This window comes from Brassica rapa, chromosome A03, assembly GCF_000309985.2.
Source record: "Brassica rapa cultivar Chiifu-401-42 chromosome A03, CAAS_Brap_v3.01, whole genome shotgun sequence".
Classification (NCBI taxonomy): domain Eukaryota; kingdom Viridiplantae; phylum Streptophyta; class Magnoliopsida; order Brassicales; family Brassicaceae; genus Brassica; species Brassica rapa.
The window spans coordinates 29,054,572-29,075,842 of NC_024797.2; the positions used below are offsets into that span (position 1 = coordinate 29,054,572).

Genomic DNA, 21,271 nt, shown 5'->3' on the forward strand with positions numbered 1-21,271 from the left:
TTTGATGCGATCCTTTGGTATGAATATTTATTTATGTAGCAGCAACATTTTGGGACAAATACAATCTCTATGTTCTTATAGATTGCTCAATAAGCTAGTTTGAAATCAATTTGGCATAATATATATATATAGCGCAGGTGGCACACCACACATGTATGAGAACTTACATGATCTGCTATTTGCATGATATATTCTTGAAAATACATGTGCCTATACTACTAACACATGCATATAGCACACTGATTTTTTTTTCAAAAAAGGTTATTGTTGTCATCGTCAAGACATGCCACTTGAAACCTTCTAGCTGGTTCGGAAGTGCTTTTTGGTAGTTGAGATGAATGGAATGGAATGGTATGGTAGGTGAGCTGGGAGCATGTAGTTGAAGATATAATAGCACGTGACGTGGGTTAACATTGATACGTGCGAAATTAAGTTGGTGGAGGATCCACTTTCCAACAATAAACAAACATGATGTTTCTCTTCCTCTTTCAACTACTTTTTTCTTCTCTTCTTGTTGTGTGTTTCTCCCCACCTCATAAATTAGTCTTATTATTATTAAGTCGGGCTACAGAAATTACTAATCTTCGCAAAACTATTAAAGTGTAGTAATAAATAAGGGGTTATGAAATGCATAAACGAAAATATGCCACGTTAAGTTTATAGGAACCGATCATCGGTGTTCATTGACATGGTAGCTAGTACCACCATTTTCTTTCTTTTTGATTTTATTCACCAACATTAATGATGTTTTGATCGTCGGCAATACCTCTTACTTCTCCAAACTTATCTTAGTCCCAAGAATAATCTTTTCAACCATTATTTTATTTCTTCTTGTTCTTTACAATTGATTTTATTAGAGTCTAAACATTCATTATAATGTGATATATTATCTTTAGTAATATACGAAATATCCATATATTTTGTATATTACTATACGAAATATCCATATATGTTTTACCCAAAAAAGAAAAGAAATATCCATATATTTTATTTATACCTGTATTGATTTTTCCTGAGAAAAAAAAGAATTTATTTATTTCATTATGTGAAAATCCTAGGAATAGTATGATTTGTTACCCGTTGACCAAAGTAAGTGTAGAATTTTATTTACTCGATAAAGATGATACCACAGAAATAAAAAAATCAAGTAGACATTGGTAGGTGATCCATGTGTAAATGATTTCCCATGATCGTATATTTGTATGATTGATTTCAGTACTTCACAATCACATGTTTGTCAACGTCACGACCTGACATGGAATTTTGACTTAGAATAATTAAAGAGTTAAATGTGAACTCTTCTTATCCAACGGACCGTAGTTTTTATTGACCTAGTATAATTAAAAACAGAATTCAACTCAAACGATTTTTCCTTTTTATATAACCTCAACTTCTCAAATAACAAGTAGACAGTAAAATTTACTTAGTTAGACAGCGGTTCTCTCTGATTTTAGCATTTTTGATTTATTTTTTTTGCTTTTTCACTTTAGAACCCCTCCTTGGAACCACCGATGGAGGTGGTCTAACTATTCTACAATACTGTATTCGTCATGGCTAAAGTAGCACGTGGGTTTTTAACACTAATCGAAATGGGTCATTTAGTTTCTCTGAATGTGGCCAGTAGATTCCTCATATGTATTTTGGGCCGCAATTTGAGACCTGGAAACGATGGTTAGAAACGACAAGCATTCTATCTTAGCTACAGAAAATCGGCAAGGGGTTTGGTTTCTCAAAGAACTAAACGGCTTGTGGCTTTCTTTAGTTCCAAGGTATCAAAAGATTCGACAACAGCTAAAAAGGCTGAAATCTCACAAGTTGGGTCAAGATGCTCAGAATACAACAAGACAGGGGATTCCTAAGTCCACCGGCACAGGCTAGTCTTGTTCAGCGGTCTCCGAGTTCTTCATCTTCTGGCACACCTCGGACATACAAAACGTTGTTGCATCTGTTTTAACAAAACCAGTAAGAATACAAAACCAAGAGATCCAAAAAAGGTTAACACAACTAACAGAGGTTAAGATGATGAATGTGTGTTCAGTTAACAGCCAGGTCCAGTTCTCAAGTCTCATCAACTAATGACACTTCAATTTTGTAAGTGGTAACTTTGAGAATGAAGTAAGACAAAAGAGGTTGTATATTACCTGATCAAGATCTCTCCGAGGTTTCCTGTCAATTGTCCATCGATGTATTCTTCAGTGTTTCCAAGCTGCGAAAAAGTAGCTAAACTCAAGTGACTAAACTGAAAAGAATGAATTATTTTTTTATCACTCGTCGGTTTTCAGCATTAGGTTTGACACTGTAACATCAATCTTTGTTTAATATTTACATGATTTTATAAAATCACAAATACGTTGTCCCAACTTTCAGATTTACGGTGTAAAACAAAATCACAAATTTACAGTGTAAATTAACTTTCAAAATCTTACAAACAAGTTCTTAAAAAAAAAAAAAAATTTGTGTACAAACTATATCACCTAGAATTGTATCCCGAGCCTCTTGGTGAACATTAATTATTATTTTGGTCAAACTATTACATTAAGGAGTCTTCCACCATTTATGTTTTATAGACCATGGTGGAGAAAAACGAAATGAGAAGTTTCAAAAAGAGAGCATATAAATCAATGACCAAACAGAGCGGCTAGAGCAGGTTCATATGTTGTCTCATTTTCCCCCTTTGAGTGACATTGTTTCTCAATTTAAAGTTTTATATTTTGCATTTGATTGAAGTTTATGTATGTGTTTGGGATTAAAATCAAGTTTTAATTTTAGCCAAAAAAAAAACTTAAAAGCTTTATAAACCACTGCTTGACGTTTAGTACTATTCTTTGATAGTTCTTCAAAACATATTAATGTAATCAAAGGAAATTATAAAAATAAAACTTGAAATTTCAATGTTTGAAACGTTTACAGAATGAAAAAGGCTTGACGAATGGTCAACGGCATTCATAAAAACAAATGACCGGGTGAGGTTTTTCCCATACAGAGAGTTCTGAAACAGTGTAGATGGGAGAAACTCGCGGCGGATCCAGTCATTTGTTGCTGTGAAGCGGCTGACCATTCTTCAGAAGGAGCAAGATCCAATGCATTAACAAACCTTGTGGGTCGTGTGTTAACCAAAAAATCATCAAGGGAAGGAAGTGAGTGAGTTTTTTTGTTTCTTGGTGTCGCGGAGTTGGAAAATTGCGGGTTGCTACCAGAGATTCAACTGATAGCTAATATTTATAACTCCAAACAGAGACATTAAGATGCGCATAGAATACAACAAGACAGGGGATTCCTAAGTCCACAGGCACAGGCTAGTCTTGTTCAGCATCTCCTAGTTCTTCATCTTCCAGCACACCTCGGACGTACAAAACGTTGTTGCATCTGTGTGAACAACAAAGCCCGTAAATTAAACCAAGAGATCCAAAAATTTTAAAAGGCAGTGACTCCACATAACTAACAGAGATTGAGATTGAGTCATTTCAACAGCTCGCATATTGGGCCTCGGGTTTGGAAACTACTCCCTTGTAGAGAAATTGGGTTTAAGGTTCTCGCTTTGCTTCGGGCGTATACAGGAGCCTATATCCACTCACAGCTTAATACTTGGCGATGGTACAATCACATATGGAATTCCCACCATAATTAACATCACAAGGAGTCATTATATATTTGAACTTGATTCAGTGACCTTTTGTTCAAACATCTAATGACCTTTTGTGATGTTAATTATGGTGGGAATTCCATATGTAATTGCACCATCGCCAAGTATTAAGTTGTGAGTGGATGCTCCCGTATACGACTGAAGCAAAGCGAAAACCTTGAGCCGAGCTCCTCTACAAGGGAGTAGTTTCCAAACGCGAGGCCTAATATGCCTGTTCCTATATAGCTATCACCCACATTCTCTCACAGCTTAAAGAGAGATAAATGAAATTTATTTGGATTTAGATAAATGAAATGATTTAGGATGTGGTTTAAGAAAATGCTACATTGCTACATGCACTTTTATACCAGAATGGAGATAAATGAAAGCTTCGTGAAGTAGAAGAAAGTGAAAGAAAAGCATGTGTCACCAATAAACGATAGAATAGGTGTGGGTTGTAAGTTGTAACTTGCAAGTAGAAGTTAGTTAATACGTTGGTTTTGCATTGGTATGTATTCGGAAATAAATAATTGATGCATTTTAAAGGAAAAGATTGCATTACAATTCAACCATGGGACATTCAGACAAGACTATGATTTCAGTACAGTAAAGTTTGCCTTACAATTCAATTATAGGACTTCGTATATCATGACAATTTCAAATAATAACTCAGACTGGAAAATTTGATTATACTGTATATCATAACAATTTCAAATAATAACTCAAAACTATTATTTCGTCATGGCTAAGGTAGCACGTTTTACTACACTAATAGTCTTGTCACCACGTGGTAGTGTCCCAAGTCTTTCCACTACCACTTGACTACAAGGCCCATTCATTGCCACTTAATCTTATTAAGATGGTCTATGATCTTTTTCATGTTTGTTACTTTCTCGGTAATAGTAGCTCTTTACGTTCTTCCTTATGTTCCCTAATGTATCGTCATCTCGCATTAGTATTTTTAAATACTATAATTTGTTAAATCTCTTTGCAGTTAAAGAAGTACAAGAGTTATGAGTTTATGATCAAAAGAGATGAATGAGAATTGTCTTCAGTGGGCAGTTTACTCTTTTGGTGGAGAATTATTTTAAGTGGTCACTTTATGCTTTTGGTAGAGAAATCTGATATACCAAGGAATAGCGCAAGGAAACTAAACTACCCAAAACACGAGGACATCTACTAACCGCCGTCTACGTTTCAAAGCAGTATCCTTTGAATTACATCTATTTTGGATTAGTCACTGTAGATATGAATTAAGACGGACCATCATTTGAAACCATCCGTCATCTTATTAAAAGTACAATTAATGGATAAAATGCATTTCAAGCAAATACCTTGATTAGAATACAACGAAGATGAATATAAGAAAAAGATCATATTAAGTTATGCAATGTATTGCATGATGGATTTATGTGGGTTGTTAAGTAAGAAGGAGATGAAGTCAATTGAACAACAAAGGATGATAAAATGGTGAACCACACATTCACACACTATTTTTATTGCAAAATCTGAATATTGTAACATCAACAATTAGACAGTTTCCATTCAAAGCAGTCACTAACTCACACTATATGCTTAAATTTAGTTTGATAAGAAAAACAGCATTTATCAAGACAATATTGGCTAACAATAATACACTACAATTTGATTATATAAAGCAAACCCGCGCATCAATCTTTGTTTAACATTTACATGGTTTTATAAAATCACAAATACGTTGTACCAACTTTCAAATTTGCATGGTAAAAAGATCATAAATTTACAGTATAAAGTAACTTTCAAAATCTTGTAGAAACAAGTTCTAAGAAAACTTGTACAAACTATATTATCTAGAATCCAATCCCGAGCCTATTGGTGAACATTAATTATTATTGTGGTTAAACTATTAGTAGATAATGTAGATTACAGAGTCTTCCACCATTTATGACGTTTCAAATAGTTTAAAAAAGAGAGCATACAAATCAATGACCAAACAGAGCGGCTAGGGTAGGTTCATATGTTATCTCCTTTTCCTCCTTTGAATGACATTGTTTCTAAACTTGAAGCTTTAAGGAAGTGAAATCACTGCTTCACTCTTAGTACTACTCTTCAATAGTTCTTCAAAATATGAGCGTAATCAAAGGCAATTTTTATAATAAAACTTGAAATATCAATGGTGATAATGTATGGTTAAAAGATGAAAACGGCCTGACCGTAATTGAAAAGTTATTAGCCAATTTTAAAACCTTAGCCCGAAAGAATAAAGATCTCAGAGATGATGCGAGCCACAACTGTAATGAGCATAAAGGAAAAAAACGACCATTCTGATTTAAGTGTAGAGTCGCTGCCGCTAGGCTTAGATTCAACATGACCATACATTTCAAAATCAAGGGGAGATGCAATGAAGTCAATGGCAATGAAGGTATCGACGAAGACGGCAGCTTCGGTGATGAGAACGTCGTCCACATCAAAACCAGATTCAGAATAGTTGGTTACCAGGATTGAGTAGTTGGTGAGACGAGTTGGTAGTCGAGACTGACTTGCCTTGGAGAAAAGATCCGCAAACTCAAGCCTCTCCGAGACAACATGGTATGCAGCCAACTTCTGATTGTCTTCTCCACCACAAATTAATCAGAGGAAACTTAAAAGACTATAACCGCTAAGGAAATAAAAACGTATTTGTGGGAAGACACGAGAAAGTGGACATGTCGAGGAAGCTTGGTATAGCCAAAACACTCATAGAAGACAACAAGACTGACGATATAGTTTTTGGCAAAAAGTGAAATTATGTAACTTTCATAAGTTACATTTCATTTTCTTCCACATATTTCATATTCTGAATCTATTTCAATTCCAAATTATTGTTTAAGAGTAACTGATAGCCCACATATGCTTGGACATAGTTGCATTATTCACCAAAAATTGAAGGTACATCCATTGTACAAATATATCTTCAAGAATTTATCATTTCATTAATTGATTTGTAGAATAAACCTTTAGAGATAACAAGGAAAGCATTGGGTCCATGTCAAAGTGATTTACAATAACTGAATCAAAATACATTTCAAAGTAGTTTTCCCTATTAACATGCTTAAGAGATAGATATACAGAGCTTTTTGTTTGTGTAGCCTTTACTAAAAGAGAGATAGATACATAGGTGAATGAAACTGAATTGGTTTTTCATTTGGATTGAGATAATGAAATGATTTCGGATGTGGTTTTAGATATGCAACACTTTTATACCAGAATGGAGTTGTATTTTAACAATAAATGAAAGCTTTGTGAAGTTGAAGAAAGTGAACAAGAGAAGCATGTATTACCAATGCATCAATATTATTTCAATGGTCAACGAGAAATAATTGATGAAATAGGTGGGTTGAAGAGATAATCAATAAGTTGGATCAATTGATTTATCACACAATTCTCTAAGACTTGATGGCTAAAAGTTTTGCTCTTCTGTTTTTTTTTTGTCAGATCAACAAGCTCGCTATTGTTTTATTTTCTAAAACTTTACTTCTTCATTTTAATGAAATTTAGAGTCTTAGCAACAAAAAAAAAGAAGGTTTAAGGGTTAGATTGAAGAAATTTATATTGGTATGTGTTTGGAAATATATAATTGATGCATTTGAAAGGGAAAAACTACATTTTAATAAATAAACGGGTTAGTTTTTAAAAAGTTATGTTTTATCGCTGTTAGAAAGTATAATACTTTGTTAGATGATTTTATTGTTATTACTTGAGAAGATAATTATGGATGATGTATCGATTTCTTCTCTTTCCCATGTTAGTCCTATTTTCCATGGTTTAGACTTTAGAGTATAGTCTGAAAATTTAAACTTTTTAAAATTATTCTTTTTATAAAATTAACAATACATAACAGATATTCCATATGTATAATACTTGATGTTTTAGAAGATTTGTGTTGTTTCAAAATAGAAGATGTTTTAACATATCTGTGGAATTTAATTTTATTGAAAATCATTTAACTAATTATATTTGACAAGTTTTCGAAATAATTGGTTAAATTCTTTGATTTATACTTTTTAATAGGAAAAGTAAAATTTCTTAATATTTGTGATTTAATCCATAACATCATTTTATTATGAAATAGAGAGTATATATGTAAATGAGTTGGTGAAATCTGATTAGCCAAACGTTAAAAACCTAATCTATAAAACCACAAGCCACTTCGAGAGAGATGATTCGAGAACGGCAACGACAAGCAGAGCCAAAATATCCACTTTGGACATCGACCAATTTACATGGAGCTGAGCTTCATTCTTACAGGAGAAAGGTCTGAGGTTATGTTCAGCTTTGGGGGAGGTGGAAAAATCATACAGGATTGCGGAACAAGCTTCAAGGTGACTTGTGGGCAATAGAGTATGGTGTTCAGTGTCCTCAATGCGAGGGTACAGATATATCATATATTGACGTATCTTATATATGGCAGAAGCAGACGTATATTATGTGTGGTCAATGTTTTAGTTCCTTCGATTTTTTGTTTTCTGTTTCAGAATTGTTTCAATTTTTCTTGTCTATGGGGTTTTGTTTTGATTCTTTCCTTCGACTCTTTTCCGAAATATGCTTTGCCCGCTTTGGAAACAGACAATACAAGACAACGTATAGGAACATGCAAGCAGAGAAAAAAAAATGAATTGGGAGGAGAGCGTACGTACTGTTAGTTTCTTTTCTTCGAGCACCCAACAACTTCATTATTTAAACTTTGGTAAACAGTAAACCCCGACAATTTTTCAGCAGACTAAAATATTCTGCTTTACCAGGTTCCCGAACTTTTACCTCCATATTATAAAAGCGGATTCTATTTGTATTATAGTGTAGATTTCCAGTAAAACAGTAGACACTTTTGCTCAAAATTAAAATAATTTTAAGAAAAATTAGGGGAAAGCAACACATATAATCAAGGTATCAAGAGATTCAACAACAGCTAAAAAAGCTGAAATCTCACAACTTGGGTTAAGATGCTCATAGAATACAACAAGACTGGTGGATATTTCTAAGTCCACCGGCACAGGCTAGTCTTGTTCAGCGAGTTCTTCATCTTCTGACACACCTCGGACGTACAAAACGTTGTCGCATCTGTTTGAACAAAGGTAGTAAATTAAAAACAAAGAGATCCGAGAAAGTTAACACAACTAACAAAGGTTAAGATGATGAATGTGTGTTCAGTTAACTTTGCGAATGAAGCAAGACAAATGAAGTTATAGATTACCTGATCAAGATCTCTCCGAGGTTTCCTGTCAATTGTCCATCAATGTATTCTTCAGTGTTTCCAAGCTGCAAAGCACAGTATGGCCAAACTCAAATGACTACTAAACTGAAAAGAATGATATAGGCCTATCTGTATAACTAAATTGATTTCTATCACTCCTAGCTTTTAACATTAATTACAACATCAATCTTTGTTCAAAACTTCATCCTACTTTAGCATTCTCGAACAGATCATAAAAATGCTAAAGGAAAGTACCTGCAAGTTCATGTAGGAGTCAACAGAGGCGAGGAAACCTGTAAAATAGATAAGACTCATGTAAGAAACATTACAAGCTTTTGGTTATCATATCAAAACTCATAATGGTTTTAAAAAAGATAATTACCTTTGTATTCCATTCCCCATTTGAGCTTGACGATAACCGTCTTTCCGGTTAAGTTGTTCAAGAACGGCTTCGGGTTTACTGGTATATATGGTCTGCACAAATCTCACCAATATACAAAACAAATTACAAAGCCAAGCTTAATAGAAATCGTGATAAAACCCTAAAACAATCATGGGTTCGCAAAATCAGAGCTTGAAAACACCAAAGTTCGAAGCTTTTTGAAAGTTCTAATGCTACTTGAACAAGTAAAGTTACAACCTTTAAGCTCAACCAAGTAAAGAAAAAAAAGAAATCGAAGCTCAAATTAACGAAACTTACAGCCATGAGTGATGGAACGAAGAGACGAATCGAAGAGTGGGAGGAAGTACAAATCGCTAAAAACTTACAAATATATTTAGTGTAAAATTATTTGAATGATTATTAAAATAACCATAATAATAATAACACATCTATTACGTATATATATTAACAGTTCCGTTCTACAATATGAACACTGTTTTGTTTTAGAGTATAGTCAAAGTTATAACCAGCATAGAAACAGTCCCAATGATGATCATGTTGTCATTAGAACTTCTAGTTCTAGTGATGCCCAGGCATAGAGTTCCAGGGGACCCATTTGGAAGGAACAAACTCTTGGCATCCACACTTAAATATGTCTCCCATTATATCTTTCATTTCACTTTCAATAAAATCATACATTTTTATTGATAAATGAGTTAGTATTGTTCCTGTGTCGAGATATACCGGAACAATGTATATCTTGACACAAGACCAATGATAACTCATTTATCAAAACCAATATATGATTTTATTGTGAGTGAAATGAAAGATAAAATGGAGATAGATTTACTAAATGAGAGATGCAAAGGAGAACAAAACTGATTTGGATTTTCATTTGCATTGAGACTGTGATTTAGGTTGCGGTTTTAGAAAATGCTACATGCACTTATATACCATAAAGGAGTTGTATTTTAATGATAAATGAAAGCTTCGTGAAGTTGAAGAAAGTGGAAGAAAAGCATGTGTCACCAATAAACGATGGAATAGGTGTGGGTTGTAAGTAGAAATTAGGTAAAAAGTTGGTTTTGTATTGGTATGTATTCGTAAATAAATAATGATGCATTTTAAAGGAAAAGATTGCATTACAATTCAACCATGGACATTCAGATTTCAGAGAAGATCACAATTTTAGTACAGTAAAGTTTGCCTTAGAATTCAATCATAGGACTTTCGTATATCATCACAATTTCAAAAAACTAAAACTGGAAAAATTAATTATACTGTAAAAATATTCTACGGTACTGTATTCGTCATGGCTAAGGTAGCACGTGTGTTTTAGTTGCACTAATCGAAAAGGGTCATTAGTTTCTCGGAATGTGGCCAGTATGTTTTGGGCCGAAATTTGAGGCCTTAAAACGATGGTAAAAAACGACACGCATTCCATTCTATTTACAGAAAACCACAAGGAGTTTGGTTTGTCACACATCTAAACAGCTTGTGAGGTTATCAAAAGATTCAATAAAAGCAAAGCTGAAATCTCACAAGTTGGGTTAAGATACTCATAGAATACAACAAGACTGGGTATTTCTAAGTCCACAGGCACAGGCTAGTCTTGTTCAGCATCTCCGAGTTCTTCATCTTCTGGCACACCTCGGACATACAAAACGTTGTTGCATCTGTTTTAACAAAAACCAGTAAAAATATAAAACCAAGAGATCTAAAAAAAAGTTTACACAATTAAAAGAGATTAAGATGATGAATGTGTGTTCAGTTCTTAAATCTCATCAACTAATAATGACACTTCAGCTTTGTTGAAAACATAAAACAGATTAACTTATACAGGAAACAATAACGAAAGTAAGTGGTAACACTGAGAGAATGAAGCAAGACAAACAATGAAGTTATAGATTACCTGATCAAGATCTCTCCGAGGTTCCCTGTCAATTGTCCATCGATGTATTCTTCAGTGTTTCCAAGCTGTAAAAAACAGTATAGCCAAACTCAAACTAATAAACTGAAAAAATAATAAGCCTATCTGTATAACTAAATTGATTTCTATCCTATTCGAACAGAACATATAACGCCAAAGGAAAGTACCTGCAAGTTCATGTAGGAGTCAACAGAGGCGAGAAAACCTGTAAAAAAAAGACAAAGGACTCATGTAAGAAGCATTAAAGACACAATGCTTTTGGTTATCACATCAACACTCATAGTGTTAAGAGAAAAGATAATTAATTACCTTTGTATTCCATTCCCCATTTGAGCTTAACGATAACCGTCTTTCCGGTTAAATTGTTCAAGAACGGCTTCGGGTTTACTGGTATGGTCTGCACAATCCTCACCAATACACAAAATCAATTACATAGCCAAGCTTTAATTGAAATCATGATAAACCAATCATGGGTTCACAAAATCAGAGCTCGGAAACACCAAAGTTCGCAGCTTTTTTGAAAGTTCTAATGCTACTTGAACAAGTAAAGTTACGACCTTTAAGCTCAACCAAGTTAAGAAAAAAAAAGAAATCGAAGCTCAGATTAGCGAAACTTACAGCCATGAGTGATGGAACGAAGAGACGAATCGAAGAACGGGAGGAAACAAATTGTCTTCTTAGCTTCGAACTCTGCTTAGGGTTTTTCGGTTTCTATGAACAAAAGTGTGCGCCTTGTGATATTTCTCAAGAGGCCCATGATTAGAGTATTACGGCCCATTAACAGCTAATGATTACTATATGTGTTTATGTGTCCAACCCAAAACAGTTTGGATTGGGTTGGGCTTGTCCAAAGCCTGTATATGTATCAAACTTTACTAATGAAACTACTTTAACCTTTCTTGTTTTTTTTTTTTTTGGAATTAGACGTGTGTTGATTTATTAAAACGTCCATTAATTGCATTGACTTTGTTCTTTACACTATAGCAAAATTTCTTTCGGCTTTCCTATAGGACCAACATAACAATTAGCCGGCTTTATCTTTGACCAGCCAACTAATAGTTTAGATTATTTATATTCCATTAGAATATTCTAATATGATTTATTAATCCAAATCAAAATGATTAACACGAGGTTTTACGTGTATGACAAGAATTTGGGTGAACCACCCATTAAATTCTTTTTATTGATATGTATCCACTTAGTGAAAAGTATGTGTCATTTTATGACAAATAAATAAAAAAATGTTTGTTTCAAAATTAAATAAACAGTGTTCATTTACAATCATAAAGAAAAACGCATATAAATTCGGCATGCTATTAAAAAGGTTTATCAATACCATGCTTTTTGTTTGTTTGAACAAAAAGAAAAACTTTTAAGTGAACTGTGTGAATCATTATACTTTTTGCGTTTAAAGATAATAGTAACATCGCACCATACGGAATTGTTATAAAAAAAGGAAAACAAATCAAACTTTGTGATCAAGCAATGTTGATATGAGTAGCCTAATTATGACTTGAGCCTTGCAGCGTAAGTTGATGTAAGTTGAAAAAGTGGAGTCTTTGGCTCTAATTGCTTTGCTTTAGTTATGTTCTTTGGCAATTGATTTCCTTTCATTACTCTTCCACTTCTTCAAGTTTGTAAAGTATACTTAAGAAAAGTCCAAACTATATTTGGAAATTTGAAAATATCAGGATAGCTTTTACACCATTTATGGCTAATTTGGTCGCCTGCAACTTTATCAAAGATTATTTGTAATTACCAACAAAATAGTGTTGGTCGACGAAAGTTTGGCATCACATTCTCGCTAACTTCAGTTACACGCACCGATTAATACCTCAGCACTTGTTTTACTTTATTGGGGTTTTTGCCAAAACTAACCCACAACTTGATTTTAATCCCAAACCTATACCCAAACTTGAATCAAATGCAAAACTAACCTAAAAGCCTAGTGAAATTACAGCTCAGCCCCTTGTGACCAAACAAAAAAACAGAAGCCATTTTTACGAATATAGCCCCAGTAAATCGTCTGAGTCGTCTGAATTGTTGGAAGTCGTCTAGACGACTGAAGTTTCAGTCGTCTGGTACCAGCTTATTTTAAAAATAATTTATAAATCTTGTAAAAAATATTTTGATGCGTGAAAAATAAAAATCAAGTAATTATAAACAGTTTTAAGTGATATAAATTAAGATATGATAAAATTGATTTGTTTTGAAGATAGATGAGTGGAAGTAGTGTATCATTATATTCTTTGGTTTAGGAGTTTGGCAAACATATGTTGTAGTATTGTATGTATTGTTAGGGTTAGATCTTGGAAAACTAAAATGTTTTTTTCAAAAATTAGTTTTCACCAATATGTGTTTATTTCTGTGTATAGTAAACACTTTTCAAGTTTGATTTGATTTTATGAAGTGTTTAATTAGATAAATAAGTTTAGGGGTTATGTTTAGGGTGTGGACGACTTATATTTCAGTCGTCTGTTGAATAATTTACACGGACGACGTATATTTCAGTCGTCCAGACGACTTACTTGTAAGTCGTCTGGAAAGTCTTCTATTTTAGTTTCCCGCTAAAAATATTTAATTTCCCGCTAAAAATATTAAACTCTTCTGGACGACTTACATGTAAGTCGTCTGTTTTAATTTATTCACCAGACGACTGAAATGTAAGTCGTCCAGGAAGTCGTCTGAGTCAAAAATATTTAATCTAAATGGATTTTTTGTCTCCCTATATAAAGAAAAATTTACACATTCTCTCTCCTCCTCTCAAATGGCTGCAACAAAAATGTAATGTTCATCATTCTAAAACTCTCCAACCTCTCTCTAATCTCTTTGACTTGAAAACACCAAACTTTATATGAATTTTTCAGTTTTGTCTCATGTATTTCTTACTAATCTATCTCTTTTGCAGGTTTTTAATCAAGTGGTACTCATCTTCCACTAATTTAGAGGTAGATCTATTAATTTTAGATATGTATTTTTGTGTGTTCTATAAATGTAGATTTATCTAATCTTCCACTCATTTTCTCTATTTTTAAGTCATTTGAACGTTTTTGGATATGCAGGTTTTTCAGATCTGGATTTGATGTGCAGGTTTTTCAGATCTGGAAGACTTCTGGGACGACTTACCTGTTAGTCGTCTGGAAATCGTCTGGAAGTCGTCTGGACTTCTTGGAAGTCTTCTGACAAAGTCGTCTGGACTTCCAGGAAGTCGTCTGGACTTTCAGGAAGTCGTCTGGACTTCTAGGAAGTCGTCTGGACTTCTAGGAAGTCGTCTGGACTTCTAGGAAGTCGTCTGGACTTCTAGAAAGTCGTCTGGATTTTTCTGAGCGTTTTGGTAAGTTCTTATGTCTGATTTTTCTTCATTTGGTAACTTCTTGTTGTATAAAGTTCTTACTTTTTTCCCAAACTAAAACTCTCCAAACCCACTCTAATCTCTTTGACTTGAAAACACCAAACTTTATATGAATTTTTCAATTTTGTCTCATGTCTTTGTTACTAATCTTTTTTTTTTGCAGGTTTTTAATTAGATGGTACTCATCTTCCACTAATTTAAAGGTAGATCTATTATTTTTAGATATGTATTTTTGTGTGTTCTGTAAAGGTAGATTTATCTAATTTTTCATTCATTTTTTTCTGTTTTTAAGCCATTTGAACGTTTTTGAATATGCAGGTTTTTATGATCTGGATTTAATATGCAGGTTTTTCAGATCTGGAAGACTTCTGGGATGACTTACTTGTTAGTCGTCTGGAAGTCGTCTGGAAGTCGTCTGGAAGTCGTCTGAACTTCCTTAAAGTCGTCTGGACTTCCTGTAAAGTCGTCTGCAAGTCGTCTGAACTTCCTAAAAGTCTTCTGGCAAAGTCGTCTGAACTTCTTGGAAGTCGTCTGGACTTCTTAGAAGTCGTCTGGACTTCTTAAAAGTTGTCTGGTCTTGTCTACTCAAGTGGAATCCAAGCTTATCTTTGTAGATGAATGATCTATAATAGTTTTGTTTGTGGTCTGTTTTGTGAATTGCATGTATACTCTTTTAGTTGTGAATTTTTTGTAAAATCAGTAATAATGTTTTCCAAGATGTATTAAATGTGCTAACAATGTGTTTACACATTTACAAATCAATGAAATAATAGACTTCAGTAGCCTTTTTCTTATCTTTGGATCTCTCATATGCAATAATAAACTCCAATGGCCTTTTTCTCATCATAATAAACAAGAATGCTGGTAATAGATGGAAACAAACAATAGTAACTAGTCAAAGCACATCATATTTTTTATAAGTTTGCATTGAAAAACTTAGTCAAATTTAGTAAAACTAAGGGAGAGAACATATTTTGTAAATATGAGTTTTACATATCTTGAAGTTACTTATCACTCTTAAAAATACAAGTTATTCAAAAACTAACGTAGAAGACTTAAAAACTAGTGGAGAAGACGCGGACGACTTCAATCTAAGCTGTCTAGACGACTAAACTATATGTCGTCTGGTCAACGCAGAGGTTATTTTTGCAATTGACTTTGAAATCTGTTATTTCGGACGACTGAAAGTTAAGTCGTCTACTATTGTTTGGTTAAAAAAAAAACTCCAAAAAAGCTAGACGACTTACATTTCAGTCGTCAGAGGTTAGTTTTGCATTTGACTGGATTATTTCAGAAGTTTGACTTTTTGGACGACTTACATTTCAGTCGTCTAGTGAAAATTAAAATAATAATATTTTTTTAAAAGTAGACGACTTAAAGTTAAGTCGTCATAGGTTAGTTTTGCAATTGAAAAAAAAAACTTCAAGATTTAATTATATACAGACGACTTATAATTCAGTCGTCCACGAGACGACTGAAATGTAAGTCGTCCAGGATTTACGAGGTTTGACCAGAATCTCAGAAAAAAGTTCTGGACGACTTACAATTAAGTCGTCTGGTGGACGACTGAATTATAAGTCGTCTGTGTATAATTAAATCTTGAAGTTTTTTTTTCAATTGCAAAACTAACCTATGACGACTTAACTTTAAGTCGTCTACTTTTAAAAAAATATTATTATTTTAATTTTCGCCAGACGACTGAAATGTAAGTCGTCTGGGAAAGTCAAACTTCTGAAATTATCCAGTCAAATGCAAAACTAACCTATGATGACTGAAATGTAAGTCGTCTAGGTTCTTTGGAATTTTTTTTGAAACCAAACAATAGTAGACGACTTAACTTTCAGTCGTCTCAGGTTACAGATTTCAAAGTCAATTGCAAAAATAACCTCTGCGTTGACCAGACGACTTCCAGGTAAGTCGTCTACAGCCGGACGACTGAAAGGTAAGTCGTCTACAGCCAGACGACTTCCCAAGTAAGTCGTCTGACGAACAGATCTGGAAAAAAACTCGATGTCATACCTTAAATTGGTGAGATAAGTTCCTTAGCATGCATAAGGCTTCTCCAAGCACACAGAATCACAAACGAAAGTCACCCACCCATAATCGTTAGCTTCTATGACTCTATGAACCATAAAAATTTTAGAATCAAAATCTTGGGTTTTTTTAGCTCATTGTGGAGAGAAAGTGAGAGATATGTTGTGTTTAGTTCACAAGAATGGAAAAAGAAGAAGGGTAAATCGATTTTGGGAGCATTAAGAGCTTCAAATTGGTTGTTCATAGTGGTTGTGGTATTGATGACAATGGCAATCTTGTAATTACTTGAAGATGATGAGGGTGAGAGAGTAAAAATGTCATTTTCGGAAAGAAAAAAAAAAAGATATATTGATGGCATTTTCGTAAATTATATGAACTTGTGGGATGAATAGGGCAAAACCAATTTTCAAAAAAAAAGGAGGTTAGTTTTGTGTTTGACTTTAAGTTGTAGGTCAATTTTGCAAAAATCCCTACTTTATTTTGTAACAAATCACCATGTCTTCTTAGTCTTCCTCTTTTCTAATCTCGACAATCTTTTACAAATAATATGCTTCATACAGTTTCTTGTGTAGACTTTCTTCTTTTTGATATAAATTTATATTCTTATTTAAAATTTATGTCTACTGAGAATTGGTAATCACTTTATTTGGTGTTTTGTTAACTATCTTATATGCATTGATCGAAAAAAATTTCTAATACATGAGTTACACATGCCTTTCTTATAAACTAATGGAATGAGATGCTATATATTCTAAGTCGTACGTACATCCGAGTTTGTATATATACACGTTTTAAGAGTTGTTTTATATATTTTTAAATAAATATCTAAAAATCTGAAGCAACTAATTCAGTATATATAGGAAATTAGAGCAAATTAGCTCAATATACTGAAAAGAGTGGGATACCATTGAATTGGGGGAAAATTGTAATGATGGAGAAAAAATTGAAAGGAAATAAGGTATGGAGTGCAAATAGGGGGGAAGTTGTGTGTAGGGAGTACAAATACTCAAATTAGAAACTATATCATTTTCTACAATATGTTATTTTATAACAATACATAAACTGATTTTAAGCCACCCTAAACAACAACATAGATGTGTACATTTACATCATTTTTATAAAATCGCAAATACGATATTTATATTTCCTGAATGTTATGATGGCTATCGCCTCTAATCAGGAGAAATTTTTGAACTTCGAAAACTAGTTGCGTTATATTACGCATTAGAAAAGTATAAACTATTGTCAACCAGAGTTCTATATCATATCACTGTTTCATAGAAATTCAAATTAGATTGGGAAAAAATCAATAAATGTTTTTGTCTATATCTATCACTATCATTCTAGACGGTACCTATGAATCACACAATTTTATTAGACGAAATAAAACTAAATCAGATAGACATTAATCTTATCTGCTATGAATTTTTTTTAGCTCATGTATAAGTATGATATATTAACCACACAAATAATAAAATGCACGTGGTGGTTTTGATTTATTAGCAATACATAACATATTGGGGTCAATTCCAAGTAAGATTGTTATTAACAAAACATATTGTCAGATATATATATATACTAGCCGGTGATTGTTCTGTTCGAAGACTCGTAAAACATATATAGAATAGAAAGGAAAAAAGAATAGAAGAAGATCATAAAAAAATATTAAATTATAACACAAATTTACTTATGATATAATATATAGCCAAATAATTTCAACCGTAAGCTAAATAAAGTAGTTTGGTTTACTCTTTTTTGTGTGAAGAAATTTACTAATTAACACATTTGGGTTGAAGTTTGCTGACAATAATCGGTGAGTACAGAAGTTAACCAATGAATTCGGAGATTGCATGTTGTCCAGGATAGAAACTATAAATATTTACAAGTTATATGTTTCTAAAGTATGTAAATTTAATATGCGTTAGGGATAATATATATATATATGATTATTTTTGATATAGAAAATGATATACGGAAACAGATTTTCGAATATAGAAAGGATGCTTTGGATCAATGGTGATGTTGGTACTTGCAATTCTGATTCTAGAGTGGGATTCGAATGTAAACAAAAATGTCGTTATATACATTTTCTTTGTTATGACAATGAAAACAGAGAAGTAAATAAAGTTTACGGAATTTGCACTAGATGTCAAAATTATAGAAGGTAATTGGGTATATGGTAAAGAGACTGTGCAATTTGTGGTAATACATAAAGTGTCCTTATTACTCAACACGTTTACAGCTAAATCAGAATTTCCACCGTCCGATAATACATTCATCTCCCTCTTTCTTCTACTTGCTACCACCACATTCTCAGATCTCAGACAAAGAAAAAAAAACTCTTTCTACCCAAAATGGTGGAAGCTCAATCATGGACGACGCGGCGGATGAGCAATCAGAGGTTCGACGCCGCCGTCACCACCACACCAACAGTCATCGACATCCCCGGAACACCTCCACACTCCTCCGCCTCCTTCAATGGAAAACCCTTCTTCTTCTCCTCCCCTACGGTATCTCCCTCCGTTCTCACGGCGGCGTCGCCGCCTGGTTCGGGTCCAACATTGGAGTCCTTCTCCTGAACAAGTACCTCCTCTTCTACTACGGCTTCCGCTACCCGATCTTCTTGACCATGACGCACACGCTCTCCTGCGCCGCCTACAGCTCCGCCGTGATCAACATCGCCGGAATCGTGCTCCATCAGCACATCCTCTCCCGCAGTCAGTTTTTGAAGATTCTTGCACTCTCGGCGATCTTCTGCCTCTCCGTCGTGTGCGGCAACACTTCGCTCCGTTACATTCCTGTTTTTTTAATCAAGTGATCGGCCTAACCATTTGTAAAATATCTTACAACTCTTCTCTCTTCAATTATTTAGAGTTATATCCGGTTGCAATATTTTATATCATACTTTTAAATGAATGTATCCGGTTTTACAACGTGTATTGCGTTTATAATAAAAATTAATTTTTTTACCAGCAACCCCGGTAGCAGATAACCATACGTTACGAAGAAGGTGTGGCAAAAGGAGAAAATGGGTAACTCATGTAAAAATTGACATGGTTCGCCAATTATTAAAAAGTTTGTATACATCTGCAATTACCACCCTGAATTTTGATTTTTAGCTAAATAGGCCTAAAGTTTATTTGGTATAAAGTTGTAAGGGCATTAAAACCCTTTAACAAAAGAAAAAGTTGTAAGGGAATATTTAGCCAACAAACTAGGAAAAAGGAGACAAAGGTGCTTATAATTTGTTTTCAAATGATACAAATAGTGTTATAGCAATTAGTCGAGATAAACAATTAGTTATGCATCAAAATAGCAATTTGAAATTTCACAAATAATTAAAATTGTATAACCACATAAAATTGGACGAGTCAAAACCGACAAACATTATGTATATATAAAACCACCTAAAGAATTATATAACCCGTAAAATAAACTTGCCACTTTAAAAAGTTTATTTGACCCAGCCCTCTAGGAGGCCATGTATATAAATATGTGGTGACAAAAACTTGATACTTTCAAAATCTTCATTCAACCTTTCTCTATTTCCTGAAAAGACATGGAAGCTTCACATAATTCCAATCTCCAAATCCATAAACTCACAAAACAATTACATCATCTCCTAGAAGTAGAACAAGATGAAGAAGAAGAAGATAAAGAAGAAACACTCTCACTCCGTGACCTTCCCCTGCTCAACGACAACAAACCTAGTTCCACCGCCACCACAACCACCACTGAAGACCACGGTGAACCGTCGACGGAACCTTTTGAGTTCTTGACCTCAACTTCCTACGACGTTTCTCCGGCAGAAAACATTATCTACCGAGGCAAAATCATCCCATTAAATTACAAAAACGCCCTCTTCTCGCCTCCTGAACACATCAGCCCACGAGTTCGGACAAGATCCGAGTCCTTGTCTGCTATACAAGGCAATAAGCTAAACCCTCCCCTAGCACGCGACAATGTCGGACCTATGAGAACAAGCCGTTCTTTAGATGATCGCAAGCTCACACGTCGTTTAACCACCGCAGATCCTCCACCAGAAAATGTTTCTTTGACAAAAGGTAAGGCTAAGACTGAAACAGTGTTGTCTGGAAGTGGAAAGAGTGTAAGACCGAGATGGTATGTGATCATGTTTGGTATAGTTAAGTTCCCACCGGAGATCGAGCTGAGGAATATAAAGAGTCGAAAGACTCGCCGGAATGTTCCACCGGTTATGTTTCCATCTCTTCCTGACCGGAGATCTCGAGCAACGTCACCGTCTCCTTCTTGGAGGTTTCTCAACGCCTTAAGTTGCAAGGAGCCCACAAGCGTCGCTGCAACGGCACCGCTTTGGGTTCCGCATGCGTAAATTACTGTATTATCCCTAGGAACGAGTCCGTGTTGTTTCGTGGTTGCTTGCTTTGCCGTTGACTGAGAAGGAGAGAATTGTCATTTCTTATAAAATTTTGTAATTCTCATATTGTAAAGTTTTTTCTTTGTGTGAAAGAATTTCGATATTGTTATTTATTTGGTGAAACAATATCGATAATAGTTTGGACCATAACATTTCATCATATACCATTTTTATGTTATATATTTTCTTTTGTATTCAGCTCATTCGTTTGAATGATAAAAATATATATTTAAGATATTATTTTCAAAAGTTTTAATTGTTTAGTTGGTGGGAAGAATGAATGGTGATGATCAGAAGAGGCACGAGAAGGACGTGACCAAAATTTATTACCTCACTTTTTTCTCTG

General features: G+C 34.0%; 3 protein-coding genes, 1 long non-coding RNA gene and 1 other non-coding gene across 5 annotated transcripts; 2 read left to right on the plus strand and 3 right to left on the minus strand.

Moving 5' to 3' along the window:
- Positions 1 to 1,720: 1,720 nt before the first annotated feature.
- Positions 1,721 to 9,637, minus strand: LOC103861943 (probable small nuclear ribonucleoprotein F). Its single transcript, XM_033286701.1, has 6 exons — positions 9,532 to 9,637; positions 9,214 to 9,305; positions 9,087 to 9,124; positions 8,832 to 8,896; positions 2,142 to 8,698; positions 1,721 to 1,945 (listed from the first exon to the last, which is right to left on the minus strand). The coding sequence occupies exons 2-5, from the start codon at positions 9,224 to 9,226 to the stop codon at positions 8,635 to 8,637; spliced, it is 180 nt and encodes a 59-aa protein (XP_033142592.1). The 5' UTR covers positions 9,227 to 9,305; positions 9,532 to 9,637; the 3' UTR covers positions 1,721 to 1,945; positions 2,142 to 8,634.
- LOC117132484 lies at positions 8,555 to 10,892 on the plus strand. Its single transcript, XR_004456061.1, has 3 exons — positions 8,555 to 8,605; positions 9,744 to 9,753; positions 10,813 to 10,892. It is a non-coding gene; the product is annotated as an uncharacterized LOC117132484 (long non-coding RNA).
- Positions 9,866 to 10,057, minus strand: MIR9569 (microRNA MIR9569). The gene has a single exon (NR_128630.1). It is a non-coding gene; the product is annotated as a microRNA MIR9569 (primary transcript).
- On the minus strand, positions 10,633 to 12,021 carry LOC103861944 (probable small nuclear ribonucleoprotein F). Its single transcript, XM_009139656.3, has 5 exons — positions 11,762 to 12,021; positions 11,453 to 11,540; positions 11,311 to 11,348; positions 11,126 to 11,190; positions 10,633 to 10,889 (listed from the first exon to the last, which is right to left on the minus strand). Exons 1-5 carry the CDS (start codon positions 11,765 to 11,767, stop codon positions 10,820 to 10,822), a joined length of 267 nt encoding a protein of 88 aa, XP_009137904.1. The 5' UTR covers positions 11,768 to 12,021; the 3' UTR covers positions 10,633 to 10,819.
- Positions 12,022 to 17,006: 4,985 nt separating this feature from the next.
- On the plus strand, positions 17,007 to 21,109 carry LOC103861945. The gene has a single exon (XM_009139657.3). The coding sequence runs from the start codon at positions 20,089 to 20,091 to the stop codon at positions 20,878 to 20,880; it is 792 nt and encodes a 263-aa protein (XP_009137905.1). The 5' UTR covers positions 17,007 to 20,088; the 3' UTR covers positions 20,881 to 21,109.
- Positions 21,110 to 21,271: the final 162 nt, after the last annotated feature.